General features: G+C 54.8%; 5 protein-coding genes across 5 annotated transcripts in view; 1 reads left to right on the top strand and 4 right to left on the bottom strand.

The window, feature by feature from the left end:
* Positions 1-522: 522 nt before the first annotated feature.
* On the bottom strand, positions 523-6128 carry GUITHDRAFT_145822 (hypothetical protein; the record flags this gene model as incomplete). Its single annotated transcript, XM_005823283.1, is given in 22 exon segments — positions 523-728; positions 779-885; positions 906-954; positions 1030-1115; positions 1331-1505; positions 1553-1725; positions 1771-1831; positions 1878-1974; positions 2020-2271; positions 2419-3268; positions 3323-3414; positions 3521-3592; positions 3612-3908; positions 4016-4105; positions 4150-4300; positions 4329-4488; positions 4538-4945; positions 5003-5145; positions 5211-5259; positions 5382-5719; positions 5913-5941; positions 6033-6128. 22 exon segments carry the CDS (start codon positions 6126-6128, stop codon positions 523-525), a joined length of 3981 nt encoding a protein of 1326 aa, XP_005823340.1.
* Positions 6129-7073: 945 nt separating this feature from the next.
* On the bottom strand, positions 7074-8610 carry GUITHDRAFT_117470 (hypothetical protein; the record flags this gene model as incomplete). The annotated part of the gene is made up of 4 exons (XM_005823284.1): positions 7074-7727; positions 7792-7874; positions 7917-8216; positions 8370-8610. 4 exons carry the CDS (start codon positions 8608-8610, stop codon positions 7074-7076), a joined length of 1278 nt encoding a protein of 425 aa, XP_005823341.1.
* A 900-nt stretch (positions 8611-9510) lies between these two features.
* Positions 9511-11207, bottom strand: GUITHDRAFT_165776 (hypothetical protein). Its single transcript, XM_005823285.1, has one exon. The coding sequence runs from the start codon at positions 11090-11092 to the stop codon at positions 9539-9541; it is 1554 nt and encodes a 517-aa protein (XP_005823342.1). The 5' UTR covers positions 11093-11207; the 3' UTR covers positions 9511-9538.
* A 1020-nt stretch (positions 11208-12227) lies between these two features.
* On the bottom strand, positions 12228-13655 carry GUITHDRAFT_117472 (hypothetical protein; the record flags this gene model as incomplete). Its single annotated transcript, XM_005823286.1, has 1 exon — positions 12228-13655. One exon carries the CDS (start codon positions 13653-13655, stop codon positions 12228-12230), a length of 1428 nt encoding a protein of 475 aa, XP_005823343.1.
* Positions 13656-15158: 1503 nt separating this feature from the next.
* The window catches only part of GUITHDRAFT_165777 (hypothetical protein), a gene marked incomplete at both ends in the record, with an annotated part of 7115 nt that continues 3111 nt past the window's right edge, over positions 15159-19162 (top strand). Inside the window, 15 exons of the mRNA XM_005823287.1 lie at positions 15159-15223; positions 15451-15541; positions 15659-15724; positions 15771-15821; positions 15874-15948; positions 15996-16055; positions 16109-16165; positions 16224-16302; positions 16557-16623; positions 16811-16892; positions 17456-17502; positions 17834-17915; positions 18195-18546; positions 18706-18821; positions 19062-19097. Of these exons, the coding sequence (XP_005823344.1) occupies positions 15159-15223; positions 15451-15541; positions 15659-15724; positions 15771-15821; positions 15874-15948; positions 15996-16055; positions 16109-16165; positions 16224-16302; positions 16557-16623; positions 16811-16892; positions 17456-17502; positions 17834-17915; positions 18195-18546; positions 18706-18821; positions 19062-19097 (1326 nt within the window). The remainder of the gene's footprint in view (positions 15224-15450; positions 15542-15658; positions 15725-15770; positions 15822-15873; positions 15949-15995; positions 16056-16108; positions 16166-16223; positions 16303-16556; positions 16624-16810; positions 16893-17455; positions 17503-17833; positions 17916-18194; positions 18547-18705; positions 18822-19061; positions 19098-19162) is intronic.

Genomic DNA, 19162 nt, shown 5'->3' on the forward strand with positions numbered 1-19162 from the left:
GAAAAGTTTCAACTCCCTCCAACAAAGTATATAATGGAAATATCACTCGTCCTAGCAAAGACCTGACTCGCTTGCGTGCATGAAATGCGTTTGCTGCTGGTGCTTCTGTAAGATCCGATCCAGAGTTGCTGCACGAGTGTGAAAATGGGACGGGGAAAGGGGAGCAGCAGCAGCAGCAGCAGCAGCAGCAGCAGCAGCAGCAGCAGCAGCAGCAGCAGCAGCAGCAGCAGCAGCAGCAGCAGCAGCAGGCCAACCTGCAACATAGTAGCGAGCGAGAGTGACATGCTTCCATGTTGAGAAGGAAGTTCCAGTCAACCTGTAAAGATGTCTCGATCGCTGGAAGGGGTATCGTCTACGCAAGCAAAGATCCCGTGATGTCGTTCTTCTCCACTCGTCTCCAGCAGGGTCAGAAGCTTCTTTACACAACTTTCCTCACCGTAAAATCTCTTGACTGATCTCTTCATTGATGACAACCTGACTTGATTTCTCACATTCGTCACCTTACAAGACTGGGCAGGCAAGTCAGGTGAACAAAAAATACTTCATGTCTGCAACCTCGCCGAACAAGACAGCAAAGCACTGAGACAAGTGCTGTTTCCTTGCGACCCTTGCTAGGTACTCGCAGAAACTGTTCGATAAGTTGCTCATCTCGACCATTTGTTTCCAACCCTTCCATATTGCTACTACCATGATCGTCTCCAGCGCCATCTGATTTCTCCGGCACATCTCTGCAAACATATCAGCAGAGGGTTACGGGAGAAGGTCAAGTCTGCCTTACCTCGAAACTTGTAGTTCTTCTCCTTCAAGCTAATGACTGAGACCCAATCGGAGAACAACCTCCTTACTCTATTGTTGCAGTTTCTCTGGGATATGACGAAGTTGCATCTGGTATGAGTCAGTGCTACTTGTAGCAAGCAAGGACGCTCATCACCTTGACAGCCTTCGCTCTTGTTGCTGCACCAGGATCCAAGCAGTCAATGTGGATATTCTCACGCGCCTCCTCCTCTCCATGGTGTGAATGGTCGAGACCTTCTTCATCGCCGTCCTCGAGCGCCATGTCGACAACGCACGGACGACGAGAGCCTGCTGGCTGTGCCACCTGCTCCTCAGGTAGTCTGTACGAGACGTCAGAGAGCAGTCGCGCAGAGTCACATGGCTTCTTGTCACATGGCTGAGACGTGAGGAGCGACGCGCGTTGAGCTCGGCGAGTCTGCTGGAGGGAGAGCCACTTGGCCATGCAGGAGGTCAAGAAGAACTTGCGAGCCATGCGGTGAAGCAGACGAGACAGCCTGAGGCGAGTCACTGACAGCTCATGACAGCTCCTGCTCACCTCCTCTTCTGTTGCTGATCTGCCCAGACGCTCCTCCATGCCAGCAGCGTCTCCTTGGCACGGGCCACTTGCCGCTGGCCAATGCGGGTGAGGGACGCTTGTCTTGTCTCGGCACGACGTCCCCAGGCCTGCAGGCTGCTCCTTGTCACGGACTTCTGGTGCTTGCGAGCAGCAGCTGAGCGTCTCGTCAGTGCAGGAGGAATGAGCAGTATGAGCCCTCACATGTCACGAGTGTCCTCAGGTGCAAACACTCGGAAAGAATCACAACAACTCGCCGCATCGTCAACAAATTTCTCCTCCTCTTCAGACCAGCAATCCTCCGAGCTTGACCCGCACATTCCCCAGCAGCCTCGGCCCATCCTCTCATGACTCGAGCTGACAACGAACTCCGCAACCTTGACGATCATCACGACACATCAAGTCAGATCCTCCTGCCTCACCTTCTCTCAATCATCTTGGCAACTTCTCGAAGATGTTCTCCATGCTCTGACTGCTCACTCGCTGTCAGCATACACAGCTGCAAGGCTCAGACACTTTCCTGCGCCACCAGGAGGTAGAAGCAGCCTCGCAGGACTTGCGCGTTCCTCCTTAGGCTCCAACCCCGCAGACAGGAAGAGACTCTGAGGAATGTCAGTTGCATCCATCTGCTCGGAACGAGAGCTCATATTCTACCTCCTCAGCTTCCTCACGTGCTCCAGCCATGCCCACAGGACCACGAAAGACAAGCGCTGAGCGCGAACCTCCCACAGCCACACGGCCTTTCTCGTCTGCATCCTCGTCGCCATCGCTCGTTGCTGCAGTCTCTCGAACCCTCGTTGCATCAGCGTCCTCCCGTAGCTCAGAGTCGGGCTCCTCCTCCTCCTCCCGCCATCAGCCCAGCTCTCATTGGACAGCAGAACAGCAGCATAGCACAGCTTCAGACTCACTCCGGCCCTGCTGGCCTGAGAGGCCCTGCAGAGCAGCAGCAGGCATTGACGCCTCCAACGGTGGAAGCAAGAAGCAGCAGGTCGCTTGCTCACGAACAGCCTAATCCTCGTCTCTTTCCTCGTCAACCTCCTCCAATGCATCACCATCCACATCCTGATCACCTTCAAGTACTTTGACTCGAACCATATCAACCTCTCAACGTCTGCCTCGCTGCTTCCCACCTCCTTCCTCCTCCCCTGCGCCGGCGCTTGATTGCTCACAGGAGATCTCTTGCTCTGCCTTCTCGGCACACGCGCCTGATTCTTCGACCCCTCCCGAGCTGGGGTTTGAGCTGGACGCGCCTTTGGGGACCTCTGGATGTTGTCAGCTGGGGAGATCTGGTCAGCGAGGAGGTCGGAGAGGCTCAGGGCCTCAGCCCGGCCCTCGGGGGCAGCCACGTAGTCTTCTCTCGCGATGATGCTGAGCCGGCTGAGAGCTGGGCCTCTCGTCGGCATCAAGGTCTCTGCCTCTGCTTCCCATCGCCAGCCGTTGGTAGGCGTGGAGGGCTCGTCCCGGCTGTAGGTCAGGGGCGAGTGATACAACCTAGTGCTCTCCTCATCGACGCTCTCAACCTGCGGGAGAAGCTTGACGAGGCTGGGCATGTACGCGTGCTCGCCCGTCAACGGGTTGTTGTGGCAAGTGATGGACACGAGCTTGAGGTTGAGGGAGAGTAAGCGAAGGTCGTTGACGCTCGTGATGGAGTTGTTGTCGAGGTTGAGGTACCTCAGCGATGGTATGTGGGAGAAGTCTTGAAGGCCAGCAAGCCTGTTGAAGGACAGGTTGAGGAATCTGCGGCAAGGTGTGAGTACATGGACGCAGAAGAAGCGAGCTATGGACATGATCTTAGTGTTCTTTCTGAGATCGCGACAGGCATCTTCTAGCTGGTTGTTAGAAGCATTCAAGTTCTCTAGGAGCAAAAGAGTTTGGATGCCATGGAGGCTGCTCAGGCAGTTATGAGAGCAGTTGAGGTATCTGACGCCCAGCAGACGTCAGTCCGGAGCTGAGAAGAGCAAGGCAGGACAGAACCTTATGGAGGAGGGGAGGTGGCTCAGAGAAGAGATCTGATTGTGAGATATGTTGATGGTGTGCAGGTTGTGAAAGCGCTCAAGCACAGGGATCTGGCGAGTGACCTCGTCGTCAGCAGCTGCAGAATGGGCAGCTTCTCCTCCTTCTCCTCCTCTTTCTCCTCCTCTTTCTCTTTCTCCTCCTCCTCGTCCTCCTCACCTTCGTAAGGTTGCGATGATCGAAGTCGATCTCAGTCACCCTTGACGTCAAGCTCTCCATCCTATCATCGCTCTGCCAACAACGTCAGCACCTCCTTCAGCGCGCATGTAACATGGCATGCCTGCTCCCTGGCAGAGACGCTTCCTTCCGCTCTTGCCTGGTCGAGCTCGAGGGCCATCTTGCTGTCCTTGACCGCAGAGACTTCGAGGAAGGTGCTGGAGCGAGGGGGAGAGGAGACTGTGGTCATGTTCCGACGCCTCCTCCCGGTCTCAAAGGCAGCCCACAGGGAGGGCAAGCGAGTCTGGTGGAGCCCCCGCCACTTCCAGTCGAAGGCCTCGTAGGTTCGGATGATGCTGTCCTTGTGCGCCTTGACGAACGAGAGGATGTACTGAGCATGCTGTCAACGCAGAAGGCGGCAACAGGAGCGGGTTTGAGCAAGAAGAAGAGGAAGAAAGGAAGGAGAGCAGGACCAGGACAAGGAGGTTCAGTCTTCACCTCGAACGAGGCCGCGTTTCCCTTCACTACACTCTCAGAGTTCCAGGAGTGATACCGAGTGTCCTCGCACTCGACCATCCTCTTCAAGATCTGCGAGAAGTTCACGAGGGGGGGGAGGGATTCCGGGGCGTTACCTGATCGAGGAGCGCCTGCTTGCTGTCCAGCCAAGAGTTCAAGGGGTAGTGAGGCGAGCTTCCGTGAAACCCCTCGTTGCTGGCCATGCATCGAAGAACTTGCTCGTGATCTTGCAGAAACTTCACACAGTCCGGGGTGAACTGCTCGTTCCTGCACTAGTGTCAGTCAAGTTGCACACGGCAGCGAGCCAGCATGCCTCTTCATCACATCCTCGATCATGCTCGACAGAATTTCTCCCAGCAGCATCTTCAAGATCGCTGCTGTCATCCGCTTTCCGACTTTCTTGGAGAAGAACTTGGACCAGTTCTTGAAGAGAGCGCGAAGAGGGCGGGGGGGGTCTTCGATACAGACAATCTCAGTTCTGACCTGAAACCCCTGACCTCGTACCTGAGTTGAGGACCCGTGAAAGCAGCCGGTCTAACGAGCCTTTCAGCCCTGTCGTTGTTGCTGTGAAGGGCCCTTGCAATCCACGTGCTATAGGAGCAAGCAACGACTCCAAGTATTCTCCGCTGCATGCTCTGAGAGGATAAGTCAGACGGGTCTGACTGTGTTTGAACAGTGCGTACTTGGTGTAGGCAAGAATCATACTCTTGATGATGGAATCATCTAACCAGCCCGTCAGCCATGCGTCTGCCTCCCTCCCTTCTCCAATCTCACTTCTCAACGTCTCCTTGGCCTTCACCGAGCCCCGGCCCCACAGCTTCTCAGCGCAGTTAGTCAGCAGATGCTCCATCTGCCCGTTTGCTTGGAAGACTTGCACGAGAGAAGAAGTCAATCGCTCCTCGCTCCCTTGCTCTGTTGCTCTCGCTCAGCCACATCATCGCAGTCAGAAGCAGGCGCGACTGCTCTGACCTTGCAAAGCAGCGACGACTTGGAGGATTGAGAACATGATGGGCAGGTCTTCCCCGTAGAAGAGGAGGTCACATACACCCCCGAAGATCTGCACAGACTCGTCCATCTTCCTCGAAGCAGACGAGTTGAGGGAGATCTCAGTGCTGGCACAAGCGTGTCATACATCAAGCTGCCTATCGCTCCTCTAGCCCTCCCCCGTCTCTCTCACCATGCTTTGCCGTGTCCACCTGCCGCGTCGGCCAGCAGCGAAGCTCGAGCTGCCCTCTCTTCAGAGCTCACATCCTCCCTCCCCCCCTCGCCTCCTCCCTCTCCCCCTCGCCTCCTCCCTCTCCCCCTTGCCTCCTCTCTCTCCCCCTCGCCTGGTCCCTCTGATCCTCACCTGGTCTGGTCGGAGCTCCCAGCGACAGCGCCATCCGTGTGATGACATCGTTGTGCAGCCCCGGAATCTCCTCCGATGATGCGTCGGGACGCGAGAAGGGAGAGGCCCACGGGCTGCTTATCCTCGCTCGCGGAGGGGTCACCCTGCTCTGTCGCCCTTGAGGAAGCAGACCAGGAGAGCCGGACTTAGACACTGGAGTGCTCGGGACCGCGAGCATGGCCTGCTCCCCCGTCATGCCCATCACCTCAGTATCCTGGGAAGGACGCATTTCCACTGGAGAGTAGGGCTCTTCCAACTCCATGATCTGTGGGTCCAGAAGGAAGGGACCCTCGACGCTGCTGAGACGAGGCGAAGAAAGAGCTTTGAGGGAGGGGGTCTCAACGCAGCCCACTCATCAACTCTCTCCTGCTCTCCTTCACTGGAGGGATAGTTCTTGCATACCAGTGGGGCAGCGGCAGGTGTCTTGTCTCTCAGACCACATGTACATCGCTTCTACAGCAAGCCCCAGCCCGATCCATGCTTGTCTCTGACCTAAGCTGCTGCCATGTCGCCGGCGGTTCCTGCAGCAACCTCGAGGCCATCAGCTGCTCTCTTCTCCCAGCATCGCCATCAGCTTCAGTCTCGCGCGTGTTGGCATGGAGAAGCGCTCACAGCAGGCAAGGGATCAGGGCGCACCATGCAGGAGGACTGAGCGCGAGGGCCTGGCCAGGGGAGCAGCAGCAGCAGGGCCGCCTCAGTGCAGATCATTCAGCGCGGCCCGCCCCGTCAACTGCAAGTCGGACCGTACCATAAGACTAGTACCGTAGTACCGTACCGTAGTACCGAGTACGGTAGTACACTAATATTGAAGGCTTCACCCTGAGCCTGTGCCCGGCCCTGCCTCGGATCGGACACGGTGCCGGTGAGTGTGCAGTGCGGCCCGGCCCGCCAGAGGGGCGCCGCGACAACTCAGTAACCGGCGTGACTTCAGCGGCGGCTGTGATGGTCGGACTGTGACTCACAGTCCGATCCGCCCGGCCGGAGTCCGGATTGGATCGGACAGGGCCCCGGCCCGGCGGTGTCAACCGTGAACTTCGAACCCGGTGAACTTCGGGACGGTAATACTGTGCACTCAGTCATGACTATCATGCGGCCAGGTAGTATAGATCCCGAGGCTACCGTCGTACGGTACCGTACGATCGGGCCTCCGTGCCACCGGCAGCCTGGCAGTGCCCGGCCAGGCTGCTGCGGCCCGGCCAGTGCCCGGGCCCCGGGCCGGCCCCCGGGCGGCCGGCCCAGCCTGCCGCGCGGCGGCGGGCCGGCCCGGGCCGGGCCGCCGTTCCGATCCGCCGCAGTGAGCCGGGCCGGCCCGAGTGAGGCCGCCTCACCGTCTCAGGCTGCTCAGGTTGGTGGCGGCCCGCCCGGCGGGTGCCATGGTGCCCGCCCGCTGAGACCGTACGGTACGCCGTGACCGTCGGACTCAGTCCCGCGTGACCCGGGCCGCAAGGCGCCGGGCGGCCGGGCGCCCCCGCCGGGCCGCTGTGAGCGTGGGCCTGGCCTGAGCCTGACTGAGTTGGAAAGAGAATGCCGACTGTAGTGAAGTAGTATCCTTGAACAAAAAGGAAAGTTTCGAATTATGTTGTATAATAATCTTCTGCATTTTACACTGGCATGTCTCTGAAGAGCACACTGAAACTGTATGCAGTTGCGCTCTCAGATCTTGTCGAAGATCAAGCAAGCGTTGGTTCCTCCAAACCCGAAGCTGTTGGACAGAACCCGCGAAACCTGCCCGTCATACCTTTTGCGCAGGATGTTGAGGCCCTCGGCCTCGTCGCACAGATCCTTGATGTTGGCAGACTCGGCCAGGAAGCCGTTGTTGAGCATGAGAAGCGAGTAGATCGCCTCCTGCACTCCAGCAGCTCCCAGCGAGTGACCGGAGAGCGACTTGGTTGAGCCCACCATCGGGCTGTACCCGCGGGAGGAGTCCTCGACGAAGGTTCTCTTGATGGCCTGAAGCTCCATGGCGTCGCCGACGGGGGTTGAGGTGCCGTGAGTGTTGATGTAGTCGATCTTGCGAGCTCCGTTGGCCGACTTGTCCGCCATGGCCATCGCAATCTTCATGCACTTCTCTCCTCCGAAGCCGGAAGGAGCCACCATGTCGTAGCCGTCGGAGTTTGCTCCGTACCCCACAAGCTCCGCATAGATCTTCGCTCCTCTTGCCTTGGCTCTTTCATAGTCCTCGAGGATAAGCATGCCTCCTCCTCCGGCGATTACGAAGCCGTCGCGTGACTTGTCGAAGGCGCGAGATGCAGTCTCAGGCGTGTCGTTGTATTTGGTCGAGAGAGCTCCCATGCAGTCAAACATCGCCTGCGTTCCACCATCACTACCTGCCTCCTCCTCCTCCTCCTCCTCCTCCTCCTCCTCTCATCACCGTGAACTCCCACGCATCGTTTTCACCAGCTCCGCATGCAGCGATATCAGCCTTGCCCAGCTGAATTTGCTCCATCCCAACACCTGCTTACTATTAGCCGAGCCAGCAGCCCTGCCATGGCTCACCGATGCAGTGAGCGCCGGTAGAGCAGGCGGAAGAGATGGAGAAGGAGGGGCCCTGAAGCTTGAAGGCCGTGGAGAGAACAGCAGAAACAGTGGACCCCATAGTACGAGTGACCCTGTAAGGGCCGACCTTGTTGGCCCAACGAGGAGCTTTGCTCTTGACAGCGTCAACCGTCTCTACGACATCTTCGATGGAAGTTCCTCCCTGACCGAGGATGGAAGCAAACCTGGGGTTGCTCTGGTAGTCCGCCTCCTTGAGACCAGCATCGTCGAGGGCGTTCTTGAGGGCAATGTACGCGTACTCTATGAAGGACAGAGTCAGCTCAGCGCATACATGTACGAGATAGCAGGGCTCAAAGAACAAGCAAGGAAGCAAACTCTGCTTGAGCTACTTTGCAGACACACAACAGGAAATTTTGACCTCGACTTGCTCACACACAAAGCGGTCAAACTCACTTGCGTTTCCGCCCATGAACCTGAGGGCCTGGCGGGGAATGAGCTCCTTGAAGTCAGCCTCGGTGAGCTGAGGCCACCCGCACACGTTGGACTTGAGGCCGAGGTCGGCAAACTCCTGGCGGAAGCGGATCCCTGACTTGGCTTCCTTCAAGTTGCTGGTGACAGTCTCCAGGTCGTTTCCAAGACAGCTCGTGATACCCATCCCGGTCACCACGACTCGGCGAAGTCCCGAGGCCTGCATGGTGACCTAGAGCTCAAGAGATAAGCTACACGCGCAGAAACAATACAAGCGAACATGGGGACAAGATCACGCGAAGCAGGCAGAAGAAACGCAACAAGAAGCAGCATGAATCACGTCAGACCACCTGTGCCTTGCCGTTTCGCCTGCCTGCCGCGAGACGGGGAGACACGAGACGAGACGTCGGGCTAGGGCCATGGCTCTTGAGAGAGGACAAGGATCCCGGGAGGACGTGGGGAGAGGGAGGAGCAAACGCCGCGATCGCGGACAGCGAGGAGGCCAACAGGACAACTCGCAGCATGGCGGCCAGCGCGGGAGGGGAAGGGGTTATAAGGGGCTGGCTTAAAAGCGCAGAGATTAGTGGAATGAAAAAACAAAGCTGGACATCCGCTAGACATACCCAATATTATCAAGGGAAATGTACCGGTACTAGAAAAACAATAGTATCTATATCCAGATAACTAAAAACTCTTGTTACGACGAGAGTCGTTCCCGACGGGTTGACCTCAAAGGTGGCCATCTGGAGTTGGCAACCTGCTTGACTGCAACTTGACTCAAGAGCCGAAGTGAGCGAGCGATGAATGGAGGGCAGTGCTGCAAGAGCTGTGGTGCGCATCATGCAAACACAGGGAAGAGGATGGAGGAGAGGTGGAGTTGAAGGTGTGGACTGAAAAACCATGCCATAGATCAGGATCTGACCGCTTTTGTGATGTCTTATCAGTTGATTTATCATAGCTATCTCATATTGTTTCACGCAAGGTATCACAACATGTACAACTTTCCAGAGAATTCAAAGATAGCGCAGCGTCGGTAAGAAGACTGGAAGTCCCCCTGGGCATACCATTCTGTACAGCAACCAACAAAATACCGGTTGCGACGTTCTTCTGGATATTTTTTTTTTTTGCGACTTCATATCGAGCAGGTCATCAACCTAGACCCTGTGTTGCTGATTCATACCAGGGAGCAAACTTGAGAGCTGAGTCTGTAGGAGCTGTAGGAGAAGGCGTTGCTGAAACTCGTCCGCCTGTCCAGAGCCAGCCTGATGGCCTTGCTGACCCAGCTGCATATAATCTCTCAGACCCCCCCCCATGCCCTGACCCTGACCCTGAAACGATCCCTGTTCCCCAGCTCTAATCCCGAGGCCCTGACCTCCGTCTGTTCCTGCCATCATCTGACCCAAGTTGCCAAAAGCAGCCCCGGACATCCCTTGACGGAGCATCCCCCGGGCCTCACCCATCCAAGGCCCCGGCTGAGGCATCGGCTCTGCATGGGAGGCTCGCTGCTCCACAGCAATCGGGAACTGATTGACTAATTGGGTGGCCCGGTTCAAGATCTGCTGCTGCTGCTCCAGGATGAGCTGCTGCTGCTCTGTGAACTTCTTGAGGAGGGCCGCGATCTCTCCAGACGCGCCCGACTTTACCGGCTCGATTTGAAACACCTGCTTGGAGCTGTTTGACCGATCCGAAGAAGTCTCTAGCGAACTCTCTGAAGTCTCTGATCCCTCCTTGTCCCTTCCAGTCTGCAGCTGCTCTGCACCTGAGTGCGGATTGCACGCTAGAGAGCATTGAGCTTCCTTTAACCTTGCATGCTTCCCCGACTCCTTCCCTGTCCGCCTTCGCTCTCCATGCTGTGACTCCCCTCTCCGCTTTGACCCTGCCGAGCACTCCGATGATCCTTCTGACCTGTACCCATTGTCCATTAGCCCACCCCTCCCTCCTGTCCTCTCCGTCCCCTTCGGTTCCTTCCCCTCCCCTAGCAGCTCTGGCATCGATTTGCGAACGCCGTCCTTGTGCGCCCCGCATTGCTCCGACCGGCCCGTGTCCGACGAGGTCGTTGACTTTGACTGCATGCTTGACGTCGGGCTGCTCGAGCCCTCTGGTGAGCCGCTCGATGACCCCTTGGGGTTGCACGCGTCGCTGCTGTCCTCCGCCTGGGACTCCTTGGCCGAGCTCTGCTCGCACATGGTGCTTGTCTCTGATCCCGAGCAGGTCTCCTGTACACTGCCCTCATCTTTGTCTGGCTGATGCATCTCCTCAGCCATCTCATGACCGTCGGAGTCATGAGAGTCTCCGCTCTTGTCGTTTCCTTGCCGCATGTGCGCGAGCTTCCGCTTCTTGTTAGCCTGCCGTTTTCTCTCCTTGCACGCATCAAGCTCCTCCGTCGACTCCTTTTCCTCGTCTGTCCAGAGAGGCTTGGTAGCCTCGGCCCATGTCCTGCGGTTCCATATGTCGCGGACGGTCTTGGAGCTCACGCCATACTTCTTTGCGATGAACGTGCTTTCTACAGTCGCGTACCCTGTCTTCAGGCAACGCTCAGCGAAGATCTCGAGGGCGAGCTTGGACGATAAAGACTTTTTTTTTGCGTTGCTATCTCTGATGTCATCGTCGTTGTGAGTGCTTTGGGATTGAGCGGCAGAGGCAGCAGAAGCTTTCAATGATGCTTCAATGAGGTCATCTAGACCTCTGTTAGGTTTGTTTCCTTCCATCGCAGATCACTTCGTCATGCAGATCACGAGACGGGTTATGCTTGAAAGCGAGGGCTGGGTACGGTTCTGTTGTTGAGCTTGTCTTGTATCCTGTTGCCTATGATATTCACTCCCGCTTGATCCTCCTCCTGCTTGCTCTCCTTACATGTGGAAAATGGAGGGGTCCTTTGTTTTTGGGGTGGGGTGGAGCCTATATACCCTTTCACCCCTAAAAATATAGCTATATTACCCGGTTAGTGAACCAATCGTTTTTGTGATGTTGGGGGTGGGTAGTTTTGATACGGTGGGGTCAAATAGAAAAAGGGTGGAGTAGGAGTGGGTCCCCCCGAGTCAGAGACTAAGGGAGATACAGCAACGGAGGCAGGAGGATATCAATAATTTGCTTGAGAACACATATGACATCAGGAGAGTATAGCACCAAAGGTACAAATTCAACGACTGTAACCTTGGGGCCCATTATTGGGATCGGAGAAATGGGGTGGTAATGCAGGGGTGGTGAGCGCGAATTTAGAACGCTTCAGTGGGAGAGTTCAGGAAGAGATGCGTTTTCTTAAAATCATTGTCAGCACGAAGGTTGGGGTGGTGGGGGTGGGGTGGTTAGAGTTTGCCTGGTTGTGTGAATAACGGGACTCTTGCATTTCCTGGAGTATACAATGCAATGAGCAGCGAAACGAAGGTGCGGCGGTAAAGCAGACGAAGTATGCCAATTGGTAGAGTATGCACCGCAGTTGTATGTATGTATACGTTTCTCCCTTCATACTTCTTTCTTACCAAGGATTACGTGGTTCGACACATCTTGGCTGCTCCTTTCTTGCTTTTCTTGCTCGTAAAATCTTGCTCGTAAAACAAGAATGCTTTTCCTACCATGATAATGGGAGCGACACACTCGTACCAACGACAACTATATATTACGTTATCAAGAAGAAATGTGTTGAGTCATCGCAAAAAATGCTGAATTGAAGCAACAAACAAATGAAGCACGGGATTTATTTATCGTTTTTATTTAAATTGCACGGTACCTTAAGCAAAGCAGTAAACACAAGAAATCATACAATGATCAAATCCATTTACACGATATAAACAAATATGGTACGACCAACCATCTCGCATTACCCTGATTCATCAATGCACATGGTCAGCCTCGTTTGACGTAAGGGAACACAGAAGCATTTGACGCCGAGAGCTGTCCCTGCAGGAGTTGCAGAAGAAGGGCCTGGTTAACTGCCCCCATCTGCTGACCTTGCGGTTGTCCTCTCTGAAAAGCTCCTCCCATTAGGTTTTCCTGACCCTGATGACCTCCATGTCTCCATCCCTCAATGACTGGTGCCCTGTGGCGAACTCCCTCTTCCCATGCCGCCCTCTGACCACCGCTGACAACATTCGCCCCGGACATCTCTCCAAACTGAAGTAATCCAGATTGGCCATTGAAGCAGTTGCTCACAGCACAGTTCGATTGAGATCCAACCAGCGTCTGCCCTCCTTGCGATATCCTACAATCCAACACCATCTGCAAAGTGTTGCCTTTGTCCAAGATCTGCTGCTGCTGCTCCAGAATCTGCTTCTGCTGCTCCGTAATGTGCTTGAGAAGGTTGGCGAGCTCCATACTAGCAAGACCATCATCCTTGTCCGACTGAACACTGCGAGAGTTGTTGTGTGACTGTAACGCATCAAGAGACCACCACACTGCTTCTGAGGCGGCTTCATCCGTCCTGCTTCGACCTCTATGCTGTGACTCCCCTCTCCGCTTTGACCCTGCCGAGCACTCCGATGATCCTTCTGACCTGTACCCATTGTCCATTAGCCCACCCCTCGGTCCTTTCCTCTCCGTCCCCCTCGGTTCCTTCGCCCCGCATTGCTCCGACCGGCCCGTTTCTGATGAGGTCGTTGACTTCGACTGCATGCTTGACGTCGGGCTGCTCGAGCCCTCTGGTGAGCCGCTCGATGACCCCTTGGGGTTGCACGCGTCGCTGCTGTCCTCCGCCTGGGACTCCTTGGCCGAGCTCTGCTCGCACATGGTGCTTGTCTCTGATCCCGAGCAGGTCTCCTGTACACTGCCCTCACCTTTGTCTGGCTGATGCATCTCCTCAGCCATCTCATGACCTTCGGAGTCATGAGAGTCTCCGCTCTTGTCGTTTCCTTGCCGCATGTGCGCGAGCTTCCGCCTCTTGTTAGCCTGCCGTTTTCTCTCCTTGCACGCATCAAGCTCCTCCGTCGACTCCTTTTCCTCGTCTGTCCAGAGAGGCTTGGTAGCCTCGGCCCATGTCCTGCGGTTCCAGATGTCGCGGACGGTCTTGGAGCTCACGCCATACTTCTTTGCGATGAACGTGCTTTCTACAGTCGCGTACCCTGTCTTCAGGCAACGCTCAGCGAAGATCTCGAGGGCGAGCTTGGAACACAAGGATCGTTTTTTTGCTTTGAAATCTGCCTCGCCATGCCTTTGTTCAGATTGGCTGACAGCTGATTCGTGCCCTGGATGGTTTGAAGATGATTTGTATGCCCCAAAAGATCCGGATTTGTTTTGAAAGAATTGAGCAAAGTCAAGCTTTTCTTTGAACCCATCCATGCTTTCAAGTTCTCATCGATATCTGTAGTAAATGTCAAACCTTGAAACTTTCTAAGCAATGGTTTTTGAAAATTAAGGCAGAAAGGCATGATTCAAGACATAGGGCGAAAACAATGTTCTTGGATGAGTTGAGGCAAGCAAATCATATCAATGAGAGACAAACATCATTGACTTCTCAACAAAGTTGCTTATCGTTATTGCGACTGGTTTGCTTATGCCAGAAGCAGCAGGAAAATGTGAGCAAGCAAAATTAGGGAAGAGTGACGAGTCAGCATCAGTGAGCGCGAGCGAGAGTATTCAAAAGAGGAGGAGAGGAGGAGAGGAGGAGAGGAGGAGAGGAGGAGAGGAGGAGAGGAGGAGAGGAGGAGAGGAGGAGAGGAGGAGAGAAAGCGAAAGTGAAGGTGAGACAGCAAGTAGGCCAATGAGACAGGAAGGACTGGGGCATGGAGGATACGCACAGCGAGGTTTCGAAAAGAGAAGAGATTATGGGGAAGATGTAGACAGGTGAAAACGAGATAAGGGGGTAGGGGTATGTTTTTGAAGGGCACTTCCCAGCACGGGATAGGAGATACCCATGAGGAGGGAGGCTAATTCAAATTTCATATAAATGTAATTAAAGAATACAACATGTAGAGACCCATGGAGCAAAATGTGTCAGGAAGGCCCTGGGACGACTTATTATTTTCGATCGGGTTTCCAGACAAGTAGAGGGTTGTGTAAGATGGTCTAAAAACAAAAAAGATACATTTCGCTGGGAGACTTTTTGAAAAGAGATAGTTTGGTAAAACCAAGTCATCTCCAAAAAGGGCCATCATCTTGGAACGATTTGTGCAAATATATAATCTTTTAATTTCAGGAATTCATTTTCAAGTGCTTTTGAGACTTCCAATTAAATATCATTTGTAAATTTGTACTGAATCAGTCAATCACATGTACCCACGCTTATGACATTGAAAGCATATTTTGGGGTACTTTAACTTGAAACACAATCTTTCGGAAACCATCTAGAATACCTTGTAAACAAACATCCTGTCAGGTTCAAGCAAGGCATTGAAAATTAGTACCCAAAAGGAATTTAGAGCTCACAATTTGGGAGGGCCTGGGGCACAATTCAAGTTTAAAAGGGTCAGCAGCGTTTAGCTGGTCACGCTGCCATCGGTCACGAGGGAGTCTGATCACCCCGGAGACCACCCCCTACCACCCCCGTAAGCCACACCTTAAAAGGACGTGCGAGCCAACATAGACTTAACTTGAGTTAAAGACAGACAGTCATAGCCTGCTTAAGTGAAGGTATCAGTTAAGTTTGGGGGACAGCAGTCGGCAGGATTGGTTCTCGCTGTCTTTTCTCTTCTCGCCGTTAAGTTATTACTGTGAACAACGGTTTGATAACGGTTCCTGTGAAAGTTTGTCCAGGTCAGGCCCGCCCCGTCGAGTCGTCTATTTTCGGGGAGAATGGCTGGAGAAGCGATATGCTGATCACTGCATGAACACGTGAGAGGTGACATGCCCTCCCGCCTCCTGATCCTCCTGCTCCACCACCACCTTTGTATCCTGCTGCTCCTGCTGCTGTTGCTTTCCCCGCTTGTCCTCCTCCTGACACATTGCTGCCTGCACCCAAACATGAACATATGACAGCTACCAGCATAGTCTTCTTCTCTGTCAACAGAACCAACAAAGCATGGCTGTTACCTGTCCTCATTTTCGCATTTACCCGCTTTTCTGTGCCTGTATTCCTCGTTCCCTCCTCCGCTACTCTTCGTCTTCTTGATGCCGTGGAGCCTGACTATGATGGTAGAATGGAACAATACCGTCGCTCGCTATCGCTCGTCTGCATTGCTGCAGTTTCCGTAGCCTGCCTTCTGTTCCTGGTGTTTCCGCAAGAGAAGGTCTGGTACTCTGAACCATGATACAATGTGCTGAGTAACTGACCAACTGACTGACCAACTGCTTGACTGCTTGACTGACTGACTGTCTGATTGACTGACTGACTGACTCGCCCGCAGGTTAAGAATGAAGAGCTAAGTCTAAGGACGGCACTGCTGCAGCTCTCTCATGCTGCCAGAGCCAAGGTTGTCCTCATCGGCCTATTCTGCCCTTAGCTTACACACTCTGAAGCAGCGAGCTAGCAAGCAAGCTCTTCTAGAAGACTCAGCTGACAAGGATCTGGTACCTCACCTTGCTACCCCGCCTGCGGGCCTCGATCCCTCACCATCTCCAGAGTGTGGCCGCGGCGATCAAGGGAGCAGTCGGTTCCAGGAGTGAGGAAGGAGCGGATCTAGTCAAGAATGAGCCAGTCAGGACATCTGGCCCGCTCTGCTGTCTTCTGACACGACGTGCAAGGACGTTGACTTGGACGCGATCAAGAAAGTTCAAGAGGAAATCCAGCAGCAGGCAGATCAGGTCGGTGCTCGCTTGCCCGCTGCATGCCCGATGGATCTGACCTTAGAGCGCAGGAGATCGATGCAGCGGTATCCACCGCGAAGGATGCGGCACAAGTGTCCTATCAGCAGGTTGATCTCGGAGGATGTAGGTGGGGGACGTGGGTTGCTTGCTGACAGCTGCGAAAAGTCAAGGAGCAAGTTCATGGAGATGGAGAAGAACAATCCGAATGCAGCCACGGATGGATCTGTGGAGATTTATCCTCCCGGTTCCCCCTCCTCCATCCCCTCCTCCTACTCATTATCCTCCTGTGACTCTTTCTCAGCCTCCTCTTTCTCCTTGTCATGCTGATATACTTTCGATTCCTCCTCCTTCTTGTTGTTTCCTGCTAACCTTCCTCAGCACTCTTCCTGCTTCTGCTCTTGCCCTTCTACAACCTCTTCTGTTACTCCTGATCCTGAATCCTCCTCGTTCTCCCTCCCGTCGTCCCAGCTCCTCCTGCGCTGACGTGCGTGCGATTAGAAGGGTCTCCAGACAGACCGGTAGGATATGCGAGGAAAGCTTCCCGGCCGCTTCTTCAGATTCGAAGGTGAGTGATTTTGTTCTTAGAAGCCTCAGATTCTCTTCGCTTCCCCTGCTCGCTCCCCCCTCACGTTATCCTCTGCCATGAGTCTCTCCTCCTCCATCGTCTGTCCCCCGTTCCTTCGCTGTTTCTCTCTCCTCCCTCCTTCGCTTTTGCCTCCCTGCCAGCTCCCCCTGCTCACTGGTCTCTGCAGAGCCGTGAGCACCAGGGAGCCTCCAGGTCTGAAGGGCACGAGGATGCAATCTAAGACGTCCATCCTCCACGAACATGACCTGGTGATTCTCTTCCTCCTCCTTCTTCACCCTCTTGCGCTCCCACCTCTTTCCGTCTTCCTCGTCTCCTCCTCTTCCTCCTCTTCTGTCGTCTTCTTTCAAAAAAGTGCAACCTTGCTTTCCTCCTGATCCACTTCATAGCTACCTTGATATTGGAAATACTTTGCCTCCCCTCTTTGCTACCACCACCACTACCTCCTCCCCTTACCACTACCACCACCTCCTCTTCTTGCCACCACCTCCACCTCTTCCCCTTGCTACCACCTCCTCCCTCTCCCCTTACCGCCACCACTACCTCCTCCCCTTACTGTCACCACCACCTCCATGTGTTTCTAGCTCAATGGTTTCTATCAGAGACCTTCATCTCTCGCCTCTGACTCAAGGATACAAGTATGCGCTGCACTTCACGTTCATACCAGCTGATTGTGTCTGCAGGAGTTGATGAGAAGGGCGTCCGCGCTGCAGGAGAAGGGCAGAGGGAAAGGGGCAGGAGAGAGGAAGGAGATTGAGCAGCAGGCACGCGAGCTGAAATGCGGACAGAGGAGGTGCTGACGATGATTGCGCAGTTGTTGATGATCAAGGACTCGATGGAGAAGCGATTGGAAGAAATCGAGTGAGATTCCTCGCTGTTGTACTGGAAAGAGCGATGAGAATGAGCAGGGAGGAGGAGGAGGAGGAGAGGAGGAGGAGAGGAGGAGGAGAGGAGGAGGAGAGGAGGAGGAGGATAAGGATGTTGGTCATGATGGTAGTGATTGAGGTGATGATGGTGATGGAGGCAAAGTGATACATATGATGTTCGTGACGGGAAGGAAGAGGAGGAGGAGGAAGGGCGGGGGGGGGGGGGGCGCTAGGGGTTAAAGAAATTGATGATGAATATGATATCGCTGGGTACTGTGACGAGAGCGATGTGAAGGAAATGGATGACGTTGACTTTTTTGTAACAGGAAGGATTTGAGCGAGCAAGAGGCGAAGGATAAGGCAGCTGATGATGACAAGGATGCTCAGGCGAATTCCTTGTATCGACAGGTTGAATCCCATCCTACCTTCTCCCCTCCCTTCCTGCCTTCTTCCCTCCCTTCCTATCTCCTGGCCTCCCCTTCATCGTCTCCCATCCCATCCCTTTTTCTTCTCCCTTCCCTTTGGCTTCTCCTCCTGTCCTTGAGTCGTGCTCGTTTTGTCCTCCCAACCCTGTCGTCTTGCCTTCTTTGTCATTGTCTGTCTTCTGCTCCATTCTGCCTCTTGCCTTTCTCCTCTCTTCTTTCCCTCCTCATATCTTTGTCTCCTCCTCCTCCTCATTCCTCGCAGGCCATCAAAGACTTCATCGTCAAGCTCCAAGACGCCATCGAGCAGCCCCTCGGCCAGCAGCCACGTGACCAGCACCAGGACCAGCACCAGGACCAGCAGGACCAGAGCTGGGAGGAGGACATCGAGAAGCAGCTGGAGGACTCTCAGAGGAGCTGGAGGAGCAGCGTCATCAACTCCATGTCCTGCTCCTGCCCAGCTCTCAACCAGTCTGACTTGCCCAGCAGGAGGGGGAGCAGAGCTGGGAAGGCGGCCATGACCAACAGTGTGCTGACCGACTGCGGGCTAGTGAAGGGTCTCAAGGAAAAGAGCCTGAGAGTCTTCAAGGGCATCCCCTACGCCAAACCTCCAACAGGTTCTTCTGCTCCCTCCCCCTCCCTCCCCCTCCCTCCCCCTCCCTCTCTCCCTCCCCCTCCCTCCCCCTCCCTCTCCCTCCCTCCCCCTCCCTCCCCCTCCCTCCCCCTCCCTCCCTCTGCCTTCTCTTCCCTCCCTCTTCCTCACTTTCCCTGATCAGGCTTCCGAAGATGGAGACCCTCCTCTGCTCTCAGCGCAGGTGGAGACGGCAAGGAGCTGAGCATGTGCTGGGAGGGAACTCTCTATGCCACAGAGTTCGGCTCTGTCTGCCCGCAGGTGACGTGTCTCTTCCTTCCTCGCTAATCTCTCACCCTCTTCTATTCTTGCTTCCCTTCCTGTTCCTTCTTTTCTCCTCGTCAGTACACCTTCCTTTGCGTTCTCCCTCGGTCTTCCTCCTTGCTTCCTCCTTTCCTCCTCCTTCCTGCTCCTCCCTTCTCTTCCTCGCCTCTTTCTCTTACCCCTTCCTCCTCTGGTTCTTGGCTCCTCTGCTCTCCGTGCTCATTCAAGTCGCTGCAGGTACTCGACCCTTTCTTCAAGCTAACAGAGCAAATGGTATAAACCCTCCCTCCCCTTCTCTCCCGCACTTTCCCTCCATCACTGCCCACCCCCCCCCCCCT

Source organism: Guillardia theta (genome assembly GCF_000315625.1).
Source record: "Guillardia theta CCMP2712 unplaced genomic scaffold GUITHscaffold_111, whole genome shotgun sequence".
Taxonomy (NCBI): Eukaryota; class Cryptophyceae; order Pyrenomonadales; family Geminigeraceae; genus Guillardia; species Guillardia theta.